The sequence below is a fragment of the Jaculus jaculus genome, chromosome 19 (genome assembly GCF_020740685.1).
Source record: "Jaculus jaculus isolate mJacJac1 chromosome 19, mJacJac1.mat.Y.cur, whole genome shotgun sequence".
Lineage (NCBI taxonomy): Eukaryota > Metazoa > Chordata > Mammalia > Rodentia > Dipodidae > Jaculus > Jaculus jaculus.
In genome coordinates, this window is record NC_059120.1 from 4,764,707 (window position 1) to 4,777,641 (window position 12,935).

Below are 12,935 nucleotides of genomic sequence, written 5' to 3' on the forward strand. Positions count from 1 at the left end.
TCACACAGCTCCTTTAACAGACTGATAGTTCCTTTTCTGAGCTCACCCTTGGAAACACACACTATTTTGTTCTTTGTCACTGCTGCATGACATTCCATTTGGCAGTTGATGTATTTTTAGCCAGACTATCAGAGTACTTTTCAACTGGGCTGGTACTGCACTGCAACTTGGAATCTTGAAACCCAAAGGACCACACTGAAGAGAAGAGAAATCTGTAACACATGGGGAATTACAAATCTAGGCCAACACAGACTTGTACTGGTAATTACTCTTAATTTTTAATATGTAACATGGTTAAGTTATAGGGACAGATAATTAATACACCACTGGGGTATGTGTCAGTTGTATGCTGAGCATATCAAGTGTTGGGATATTATCTTAACTAATTATTTTTCTCTGAAGGATTTTTTTTTTACATAAAGCAAAATTCTTGTAAAAATATTAGTTTTGTTCCTTAGTATAATGTTATAGAAAATTTTGGAGTACCATTGAATATAGAGATTTTAGAATTATATCTTAAGTATCTAGTATTTAAAACCTAAAAATTCTGGCAACTGAAGATGGCTATAATTAAAATGCAATAAAATCAAATGAAATAAGTCAAATATATTCTTCCATGTAAATATATTATACAGTATCAAATGGGTTCTTAATTACTACAATTAAATATGATTGCATTTTAAATATAAACATCTGCATTTAAACTGTCAATCTGTAATTTAAATTAGCTATTGTAGACTCCAGAATTTAACAAAAAGAATTTTGATTGCTTATCTGTTATGATCTGTGCCTACATTTTGCAAAACACAATTATGAATCAATCACATTTGTTTTTCTTTGCTAGATGAATGGAAGAAGAAAGTCAGTGAATCTTATGCAATTATAATAGAGAGATTAGAAGATGACCTACAGATAAAAGAAAAAGAGTTAATAGAACTAAGGCATATATTTGGGTATGTCAGAATTTTTGCTTTTTTTTTAAAGTATCTTCATGATTCATCTTGTTTTAGCTGTCTCTCTGTGTGTGAATATATACACTTAAAGCCATATATATAAGCAGTCATGCTATAAACTTTAAATGTCAGATTGTTTTCTTCTGTGCCACTCATATAAAGCTCTCAAAATGCAAACAGCTCACCTTCTTGAAATATGACCTAGAGTCTCTCCTCACTGGACTTTCAAAGAAAAGGAGCTTGAGGGTAAGCATGTGAGCACAAGCAGCTGCTGAGCTGCACAGTCTCTGAGTAGATAGCTCTAACACCTATGCCAACCACAACCAGGAAGACTGCTAATCTGCAATATGATTGCATATTGGTCACGTTGTTCTTTTTGGAGTGCTGGGGTAAGTCCAATATACCAAACCTTGTGGTCACTTGACTACACTTTAATGATCCTATAACAACATCTAATATTGTTTCAGGCTACTAATGGGTTTTCTTGCAGAATAAGAAGACAAACCTTATCTGAAAAAGTGTTACAACCTTGCAAGACACCAAGTGTTCAGAAAAGAGGAGCAGGACCCTTTTATACACGTACACCCTTCTGGAGAAATGGAATGTGACACTGAGACACAAAATGCACTCTAGTGTGTTCAGTCTCCTGACTGAGGAAAAGTTTGCCATGCTCACTCCCAGTTGCATGCATGTAATGCACATGTGGAAAAGAATATCTTCTATTTCACTTAGAAAACAAGCAGGTAGCAATTTTCCAATGATATTTTTCCTAAATAAATTTCCAGTATAGTAAGCATACAAATCTCATAGAGCTGGCAAGTAAGTCATCTTTGATTCTTCTGGGTCTGAACAGTACCAAGGACACTAACAGCACTCCACCAGTACTCTCCTTGTGATTTTGGAAACTGAGGCTTGTGACGGCATACCACTGGTCCACCAGTTTCTTCACATAGTATCTTAACATAGTCAGGTCCTAGAAAACATCTGAAATTCTTACAGAAACTTGACTGGCCATTCAGTCTAGTAAATTCATGCATATGATTTTTTTTAAAAAAGTAATAATGGTATAATTTAATCATAAGTTACTTACTTGCAGTTGATATAAGTAAATATGCTCAATGAAGTAGGATCAAATTAAGAGAATTTCTTGAGTTTTATGAAGTCCAAGCTTCATTTATTTATTAATACTTTAAAAAATTTAAGAGCAATTCTGCATATATCAAGGCTAGCTAGTTTAAGTTAAATGTGTCTTTAAATTTTTTTTTTGTTTGTTCATTCTTATCTATTTATTTGAGAGTGACAGACAAAGAGAAAGAGGGAGAGAGATTGAGAGAGAGAGAGAATGGCCAGGGCATCCAGCCATTGCAAATGAACTCCAGATGTGTGCACCCCCTTGTACATCTGGCTAATGTGGGTCCTGGGGAACCAAGCCTTGAACCTGGGTCCTTAGGCTTCATAGGCAAGCACTTAACTGCTAAGCCATCTCTCCAGCCCAATGTGCCTTTTTAAAGATTATGATAAAAAATAGTCTCATATTTTCAAGGTATTACATTAAAAATATCATATGTAGTATTATTTAATCATAGTCATAATCCATGGGGCAGATACTATTAATTTTGTGGGTAACAACTGCACAACAAGACACTATGGCTTTTTAAAATCTTAGATACAGGAATTGCTAGAAGGTGACTGATAGGCTTTGTCTGACTCCAGGGTTCGAACTTTTCAGGCTGAGTCCTGCTTCTCACCCCAGGACCCCGTGTGCTTGGAGGGGTTTCTCACCACTGCATCACCCCACTCCAGTACAGACTGTATCATGTTCTAAATAGAAGGAAACAGCAGTGGTGGTCAAACACAAAAACAAGATTTGGGTATTGATGATCCACTGAATCTGAAAAGCATGAGATAAAGATCACACCTAAATATGAAATACCAACAAGAGTGAATGTATGTCAGGGGTAGTCCAAGAGAAGCAGGAGAAGTGGAAAGGAATAACCTCCTGCCCAAATGACTTGAATTGCATGAGAAACCTCTCCCAGTCGGTGTAAGGACTGTGGAGTCATAAAATCATGGTTATGGATCTAGATTCTTCAACATGAGTTCTGCATCCACAGATATGTCTATCCTGGAACTAAGTTAGAGTAAACCCTTCCTCCCTTAAGTTGCTTCTTCTTAGGCATTGGGCCACAGCAGTGAGTAAAGTAAGTCAAATGCTAACTTTCTCATGGCTAACTTTTTATTTATTCATTTATTTGAGAAAGAGAGAAGGGGGGAGAGAAAGAGAATGGGCACACCAGCTCCTCCAGCCACTCAAAATGAACTTGAGACACATGTGCTACCTTGTGCATCTGGCTTATGTGGGTCCTGGGGAATCGAACCAGGGTTCTTTGGCTTTGTAGGTAAGTGCCTTAACCACTAAGCCATCTCTTCAGGCCTCAGCTTATCTTATTGATTTTTGCTTTTTCCTCTTCCTTTTATGCTCCTTCTCTTTCTCCTTCCCATCTCAATACCATGTTCATCATATTTTTCCTTACCCCTTATCTCAAGAGTAAAACAAAATAACAAGATGAATCTAATAGAGTAAATGTGTCAGTAAAAGTTATCATTTTAGTATCTAATGTTTATAAAACTCTCACAAGGCTGAACCTATTTGAATGTCACATAAGCTTTTTTTTTTTTTTTTTTTTTTTTTTTTTTTTGAGAGCGACAGACACAGAGAGAAAGACAGATAGAGGGAGAGAGAGAGAATGGGCGCGCCAGGGCTTCCAGCCTCTGCAAACGAACTCCAGATGCATGTGCCCCCTTGTGCATCTGGCTAATGTGGGACCAAGGTGTGTGTGTGTGTGTGGTGTGTGTGTATAGGCTAGCTAGTTTAAATTAAATGTGTCTTTAAATTTTTTGTTTGTTTGTTCATTCTTATCTATTTATTTGAGAGTGACAGACAAAGAGAAAGAGGGAGAGAGATTGAGAGAGAGAGAGAATGGCCAGGGCATCCACACACACACCACACACATGAAAAAGACACAGTTTCTAAGTTTTCTGTTTCTGTTGCACCATGGGAAAATCTACAAAGAACTACCCAAGAAGTAGCAATCAGCTATTTAAAACCAACCTGATTGATCCTTACCATCTTCTTGGCTTTTCTTAACTTTTAGCAAATGGATTAATTTTTTAAATGTATCTACTTCTCTGAATATTTTGTAAAGTAATACATTTCCAGTTGCTCAAATGTTCCATGTTAACAATATCCCTGAGGACCACACCAGATGTCCACTGAAAGGAAGAGGTCTCAGAGAATAAGTTTAATTGGATCACAAAACTGCACACTTTAACAGGCAACAGGTAAAGGCTGAGAAAGAGTTCATTATTCTACAAGAAGAAATGTAACCTTCATGTACAGAGCTACCATTTTTAATCATTAAGGACAGAATTTGCTATTAGAAAAAAATAGTCATAATAGTGACTTCAATTTAATTACGAATTTCATCCATGCTCCAACAAGCACCATGAACTCATTAGGATATGTGAAGTTAGTGTATGCCAGGGCAGGTAATGAAAAATGTGAGGGGAAATTAAAAATAAATTGAGCCTAGGGTTGGAGAATGCATAAGTGATGGTCAGTTGAAACATGCAGCTCCTTTAGAAGAGGCAGGAGAAGAAAAAATGAAGTCTCTAGCCTATGAATGATTGCTTTAAAACCTTGAATATTTTAATTGAATGTATCAAAATAGAAACATTTGACTAGAAGTTGATGAGAAATGAGAATTAGGATTCAAGTTTAGTACATAACTCTCCTTTCAAAAGTTATATCCATGTTATTAAAATTATACTAAAAATTGTGCTATTAAAATTACACTTGACTCCCATATACTGCAGATGTCAATTGTACTGATTCATTTTGTCAGTCTAGATAGAAGTTATAGGTGTTCAAGAAGGAGGTAATCTAAAGGGAAGGACAGAGGCATAGTAATGTTGGTGGTATTAGTGGAAACTGAAACACTTGCCAGCATACAGAGACCCATGCTTATCCAAGCACCAGGAAAGAAAATATGTCACCTTACCCTTTACGAGTGAGTAAACTGAGACTTTGAGATGTGGAAGAACTTATCCAAGTTGGAAAATAGAAAAGATGAATGCTTAAAATTCAAAATCAAGCTAGGATTTGAATCCTTGTCAACACAAAACACAGCTCTCACCTCAAAGAGAATGAGATATAGTTTATTCTGTATCAAAGAAGAGTGACAATTGCCCAGGAATATGGATTTGAGTTGCCCCTGAATGACATGTTCCAACATGGAAATGGTTACATGAATTTTTACAGTCACAGAACAAAAGAAAGTCCTTTTTAAAATCATTCAACACATGCATTGGTGGGAACAGTGAGTTACAGCAAAGCAAAAAACTCTACTATAAGCTTCAGATGTTCTATGGTAGCATTCTGAGTTTGGAGTTTATGGCATTCTTAGCTTGAGGTTGGTGGCCTTCTGAGCTTGGATTTGGTGTCATCTGAGCTTGCATTTGGTGGCCTCTGAGCCTGGGATTGATGGCATTCTGAGTTTTGTGTTGGTGGCATTTTTAGCTTTGTGTTGATAGAAGCTCTGAACTGATAATATTTTATAATAATTTCCCCTGATAGTTGAAAGAATGTTAAGTACACATAGAAGGTGGTCACTAAGAGACACTAAGTAGACTAACGATAGACCCAGATAATCTGGTTCTGGATCTGCAAAATACCAACAATCCACAATCACAGAGCTCTGATCAGGTAATAAACCCTGTGGAATCTTTGACAAAAGCAAGCCTTTGTGAACTTCAGCTCACAGTACAGAGAGGGGCTGTGCTTTTAGAAATCTATACTGCCAAAATGAGTTCCCACATTGAAAACACTGGCTCATAATAGGCAATGTTATATAACCTTGACAAGACACAATGAAAGAATCATCTTGCAGGAGTTGTTTTCGACCCAGGAGTTCCAGACCTTATCTTTTTTTCTGTATTTGCCACTGAGATCACTGTGATGAGCCACAAGGAAAATCCATCCATCCCTGCTTTGTCTTGGAGTGCAGGTCAGTTACTCAGTTCTCTCCATGAAGAGAGGCCTCCCTCACCTTCCCAAGCCTGTTAGATTGTTCCTGTCTTCTGACGTGATTCTTTGTTTACTGGATACTTGAAGAACCAATCAATAATGTGCCAAAGCTACTCAGAACTCTGGAATCATTGTCTGTTCATATGTCCCTGTGCCAATTCCTCTCTTGCACATGTTGTGAGGAATGAAAATCTCATTTCCAAAGCTTGGGCTATCTTTAGCCCCTTAATGTCCACTCCTGGACACCTCTATATCTGACCGAACATCTTTGTGACTATGAGCTAGAATCATTAGAATGTATTAACTTAGCACATTCCCAGATTCCAACAACCCTAAAGCTAAGGATGTTATAAGACAGCATCCGAAGCGTACAGCAGAGATGTCCCTGTTTCACTATACGTCACCTACCTGCCATCCCCACCAATGCATCTGGCACATTGCTTAGAGTGGAACTTTATTTTGTTTAGAACTGTACAAGTTCATGTAAACCACTTCTACATTGGAACATATCTGGAACAACCTGAATCCATGTTCCCCGGCCATGCTCACACATATCTGAATCAGAATAAACCATGGGTCTCCTATTCCCTTTGAGGTGAGAGCTATGCTTTGTACTGCCCACAGCCCTCTGTGAGCTGAGTGAATTTCTAGCTCAGCAGCCGAGTGCATTTGTGCAGTGGAAGAATATTCCTGTGTCTATGAAAACAAACCATGAGTCTTACCATTGCTAATTAAAGCACTCTCTGAGGCCCTTCGTCCCTAGATTTAGAGGCTTTCTGTTCTTACTAGCCCCTGGAGAACAGCACTTTATCTGTTTTAAAATTCCAATAACCTCTGATGCTCTTAACTGTGTGCCTTGATGATGTTGTTCTGAATTTATAGAACCTTTCAAGCATAAGTACTTGACAAGTTAGAGGAGGCCTGGGCTCCTTCAGCAAAGTCCAGGTTCTCTCGCTAAAGCTGTGGAGATTTAAATAGGCAGGAGGCAGCTTGAAACTGACCTGGGAGGCCAAGGATATGATCTCATTCCAACTGAAAAATGTTCTGGGAGTATCAAAGACCTTAAAAGGTCAGAAGTATAGCTCTGCCTTCCTTTTGAAAGACTACCTGTAGCTCTCCAGAGCCCTCTTGGGGCAAGGTGCTTGGATCAGAAGAAGGCAAGGAATTCATTAAATCACTCACTTCTCTTGCCCAGGACTGGATCAGAGCACGTTCTATACCTTCAGAGCTTCTTTACTTGAGGAATCTGACCCTGTCAGAGGACAGGGAGACTTTGCTATAGGCAGGAACTGTAATACTAGCAGATTATACCCTTTCCTCAATGTCTCAGCAAATGCCAATCTCTCCCCCCATCTCATCTTTCAAGTATATTCTAGTTTATCCACAAATATAATATAAAAATTTATGTGTGAGAGAAGTTAAGTTTATTTTCAAGTGTCAATATTTTCTTTTCATCCATAACTTTTATTCATAGAATGCTTTAAAATACAAGCCATATGTGTGTGTGTGTGTGTGTGTGTATCATATATCATATATCATATATCATAGTGTACATGCAATCAATATTTAACTTGACCTTTTAAATTTTTAGCATTACTTTCACACACTTTTAATTATTCATAAAAAGATTAAAATTGGCTTTTCTAGGGACAAAAGATTTCTAGAAAACTGTAGCTCTGAATTTAGAGTACCAAGATTCTTTTTGCACATAAAATCTCATATCCTAAAAGATGAGCTTTGTAATCACGTGTTACTTATTCCTTCAGCTCCAATGAAGCTTTCAGCAAAGTCAATTTAAATTACCGCACAGAGAACGGGCTGTCTCTCCTCCATTTGTGCTGCATTTGTGGAGGTGAGTTCCAGAAAACTACACTGATTAAATAGATGTACATGATCAGTGCTCTGGGCTGCTCTGTGGTCAGGGTGAGACCTCTGTTCCCACTACTTAGTGCTCTGGGCTGCTCAGTGGCCAATGAAGAAAGTCTTTTCTGAATTTTCTCTTTTGCTTGGACCCTCAGCTAATGCAGTGGGGCAGTAACTTTGCCTCATCTCCGAGCTCCAGTTTGGGTGTCTTTTTCCCATACACTAAGTCACCTAGTTGGCTTGGAAATCAAAAGTCCTTTTTCAGTTGGGAAAGCCTGTCTAGGATTAGGTTAAAATCCTCCATATCCTGAGGCACCACAGGGTGTCACACAGCTCTTTGGCAGCAAGCCTGTGTGGAGAGAGATGAGTGCCAAAGTTAAGGTCTGAAGATCACTTCCAGTCTAATTCTGCTTCTATCCATGTTGCTAGTTAAGGTACCCTAGGCAACAGCAATGAAGCCACTCAATAAATTACTGAATTGCCACATTGATAGTATTTATTTACTAATGATGCTGAACAAAGTTATTTGAATGAAACAAAATGTTATATTGTCATTTTCTTGTCAGTTATCACCATATCCTTTAACTAGTCCACATAAACCTGTAATTATTAGTGTGCCATACCCATGCTGGGTCATCCCTCCACCAGGTTCCCTTCATCTGAATCCACTCTACTGAGGGAGCCTCTGGGCCTAGATTGTCATGAAATAATTTCCCACCAATAGTTTATTAAGATAGATTTGGTCATGTCATGGTATTTTTAAAAAATTTCTTGAGGTAATATGTTATTGTATAACCCAGGCTGGCCTTGAATTCATGGCAGTCTTCCTGTCTCAGCCTCCTAGGTGTTGGAATAATAGGTGTAAGCCACCATATCCTGCTTAGTTTTTATGTTTTAAAACCATATGATGGGGCTGGAGAGATGGCTTAGTGGTTAAGCGCTTGCCTGTGAAGCCTAAGGAGCCCGGTTCAAGGCTCGGTTCCCAAGGTCCCACATTAGCCAGATGCACAAGGGGGTGCATACATCTGAAGTTCGTTTGCAGAGGCTGGAAGCTCTGGCATGCCCATTCTTTCTCTCTCCCTCTATCTGTCTTTTTCTCTGTGTCTGTCTCTTTCAAATAAATAAATAAATAAATTTTAAAAAAGTAATTAAAACCATATGATGATGATAGAGCATACTAAACCTTGAGTCCCATGTATATAGCATTGATACAAACGTTTATATGTGTAATCATGTAAACCCCATGTGTATATACAGAGGTTTATAAGTAAAATAGCATTCACTTCTAACTCAAGCTGTCATAGAAACTCCAAGGAATGGCCTAAGATTTGGCAGCTGACATCTTCTGTAGTCCAGATGTCATTTGTCTGTGAGGACAAAAGAGACGGTAGTCACTGAGTCCAGGTGCACCACAACTCATCCTTCTGTTCCTCTCGAAGGCAACAAGTCGCACACTCGTGCCTTGATGTTAAAAGGACTCCGCCCATCCCGACTGTCAAACAACGGGTTTACAGCACTGCATTTGGCAGTCTACAAGGTAGGTGTTTTCCTTTCCATAAGCCTATCTCAAAACCAGCATCAGAGCAGATATTTGGACTTTTTATGGGGAGGAGATGAGTGATCCTAGAGTACTTCAGAGTGTTGAGAGATATTACATAACGTGGAAGATTTCTTTCTTGTGTGTGTGTTAAAAATTTGCTTTGTATGGACATATCATATGTTAGTATCATTATTTCCCTCCTTTCTGCCCCCAATCCTCTGGGGGCCCACTCAGTGGGGCTGCTGGTATTTCCCATGGGGTTTTGGTAATGTGGTGTGTTATGAGAGCAGAAGTCAGTCACTGAGTAGGGAGGCAATGCCACTTGTATGCCCTCCTGACCTATGCCTCTTACAATCTTTCTGCCTCCTCTTCCACAAAATTCCCTGAGTCTTTCTGGGTGAGTTTCAAGTCTACTTCAGTGTTAAGCTCTCTGGAGTCTCTGGATTTCTGCTTTGGTAGGTGTTGAATATCCTTAGCATCTGTCTCTCTATTACCTTGGTGAGATTGTCAGGCTCACCCTGGAAGCAGCACTCTTGTTCACCTCACCAAATCCTCGGTGGTTTCACCTGGGCCTTGGCTGAAGTGCAAGAGATCATTTATCTCCTGAGGTCTCACTACTACAAATGAAGAATAGATTCTCCAACATAGAATGAAGTCAACATAGTTAAATGGCATAAACATTGTTAATTTAGAGATTTTGGTGGATGTAATCCCTCTTTAGGCCAAAGAATAGTGGGAGCTTTTAATTGGAGACCATAATCTTGGTCTCTATAGGATTCTGACCTGGTTCCCAGTTCCATCATGGATTACTTTCCACTGAGCAGATCTCTTTGCCAACCAGAAAGCCATTGTTTTCCCACCAAGGCTGTGTGCCATCATTGCACAGGTATGCATGTCTTGTCAGGATGGTTAATTTTGAGCAGCAGTGACCCTTGCTTGCTCACAACATTGTTGGCCACTGCCCCCTGTAGCTCATGTAGCACTGGCCAGCACTAAATGGGTTCGCCATCTGGGGACTAGCTCCCTTCCGGATTCCAGCCAGGTCACTAGGTGTTTAATATTGGCAGCTGATGGTGTCTTCAACAATAGGGTCTTACCTTTACTTTAGGTAGGTAATCAAGTGCCTGTCTTGTTTTAGGGACCTTATAAGTCTCTCCAATCAACAGGTCAATCAATGTAGGTAGCAACCAATTTCTGGTACTGAGGATTATAGGCCAGAGCCAAATATTATATGGTTAGGCTTTATCCCTCAGTCTCTAGGGCTCTCTTTATCAGATGATTCCCCATATTCTTATTGAGGTTTATATCTTTTAGTCTTCTTTCAAGGAGAAAAGTTTCCATGGTATCAGTTCATTTTGGGTTTAGTTTTGTGTTTATTTCTCCTCCAACCTCCCATTCCCCTCCGTCCTGATCCTTTTATCCCTATTGTCTAGACATGGAGTTGCCTGTCAGGTATGCCAGCAACTCAAGTTATTCCAGGTTAGGAACCACAGATAAGTGAGAACATGTGGCATGTGTCCTTCTGTGTTGGTATGAGTTTGCTGAGTGTGATCTGTTCCAAGTCCTTCTACTTGCCTACAAATTTCATTATATCATTTTTTCTTACTGCTATGTAGAATTCCATTGTGTAAATGTACCACAACTTCATTATCCATTTGCCCAGTGATGGGCATCTGAGTTGATTCCAGTTCTTAGTAATTATGAGTTGAGCAGCTAAAACATGGTTGACCACATGTCTCTACAAATGAAGTATGGAGGAACAATTAGGTCTATTGGTAGCTCTCCTGAACAAATATCTTCCATATACCAAATATATGCTATTTCCAAAGCCTTCTGCATTAATCACTTAATTCTCAGAAAACCCTTTTAACAAATAAAATGGTTGTCCATAAGCTTACAAAATTAGCCAGTGGCTGGGTATGGTGACTCACACCTTTAATCCTAGCACTTGGGAGGCAGAAGTAGGAGGATTGCCATAAGTTTGAGGCCATCCTGAGACAATATAACGAACTTCAGGTCAGCCTGGACTAGAATGTGACCCTACCTTGAAAAAAAAAAAGGTGAGCCGGTGGCTGAGCAGACTTAGGCAAAGCCCTCTAGTTCCCACACTGGAGCGCTTACTGAGACAGTAGGCTGTGGCTGCCTCTGAAAGAGATGAGGCTGGACTTTAATACTCCAGGAATATTGAGCTGTTCTCGCTTTCTGGAAATGTTCTTAATTAATTATCAGTGGATCTTTTGAGTTTCTTTTCAGTTCTATTTCTATTGAAAGTGTTATTTTCCACCCTCATTGAATCTATATTCCAACTAAATCTCAACCAGAAAGAAGAACTTATATAAAACTGGGATATTTGGTATTAGGATTGACTCTTAAGATTGTAATAAACATATATTTATATAACATGTAAATTAAAAAATATATATAACTCATTCTCTAGTCTTAAATGCTCCCACTTACTCTGCTCACTATGATTAGATATCATACTAACCTGAATATATAGTATTTTTAGCCATTAAAATAACTTTTTAAGATGTATCTAGTGTTTTATTAGGGAAATACATTGAATATTATAGTTATCTAGTTAATATTAGAATAGTGATTAAAATCTAATACTTTGGCTCTATTTAAAGATTTTGTTCATTATATTACATATTCTGTTCTTAATTTCCTGTGATTCTGTGGTGTCAAGATTACATTTCAATTTTGTATGTGCTGGTGGGAAGGAGTAGCTATTTGCATAGGGATACCTCTGCACCTTATCCCCTTGAGAATTTGTCTTATGGGGAAAGAAGTGCATACTTTCGTTTGATTCAGACTCACATATTCCCATGGATATTTCAAAGGAAATTTCTCCCATGCACAATCAATGCCTAGTTACTTCTGATTTCTTCTGGAAAAAAGTCACATGTAAGTGGTAAATTGACTTCAATCATTCTGCTTACCTCTAACAGGGACTGAATTCAGGATAATATTTGTTGTGGGTTTTCTTCTGGAAGAAGGAAGGGGCAATGGAAGAGTTGTGAGGAATAGGAAGATAGTGATTGAGGGCTAAGCTGGCTTATGAAAACATGGTACCTGTGTCTACTGGGAGAGTGTCTCCAGAACATTTTGTTAAGATTGATCCTGACATTAGCACACAGGTGTACTCTCCATGATGAAGTGTTATGATCATTCACCAGTGCATTTCTTCTACCTCTGCTTGTTGAAACAAAATTCTGTTTTGTTATGTTTTACAAAAAGGTGTATGATGTGTAATATAAAAAATTGCATATAAATAATTGTACATGATCCTTAGTCCTAAACCCTGGCTTTGTGGTGTCTCACTCAAATGTTCATATGACTCATTGAAGTTTCTCCATTCTGTGTGTCTGGAACTCTCAAATTTTCTTGTATTACATAGCAGCATTAGCAATAAGACTGGAGACCTACGTTAGACTGTCTCTTCTTGACCTCAGTGTCTGGAGCCTCTTCAGCCAGTGCGATTGTGGAGCAT

At 38.7% G+C, this 12,935-nt stretch overlaps 1 protein-coding gene across 1 annotated transcript in view; it reads left to right on the forward strand.

Moving 5' to 3' along the window:
- Nucleotides 1-221: 221 nt before the first annotated feature.
- Tnni3k (TNNI3 interacting kinase) overlaps nucleotides 222-12,935 on the forward strand; it is a 248,124-nt gene continuing 235,410 nt past the window's right edge. The window contains exons 1-4 of the mRNA XM_004653621.2: nucleotides 222-261; nucleotides 845-953; nucleotides 7,806-7,891; nucleotides 9,342-9,439. Coding sequence (XP_004653678.1) covers nucleotides 222-261; nucleotides 845-953; nucleotides 7,806-7,891; nucleotides 9,342-9,439 — 333 coding nt within the window. The remainder of the gene's footprint in view (nucleotides 262-844; nucleotides 954-7,805; nucleotides 7,892-9,341; nucleotides 9,440-12,935) is intronic.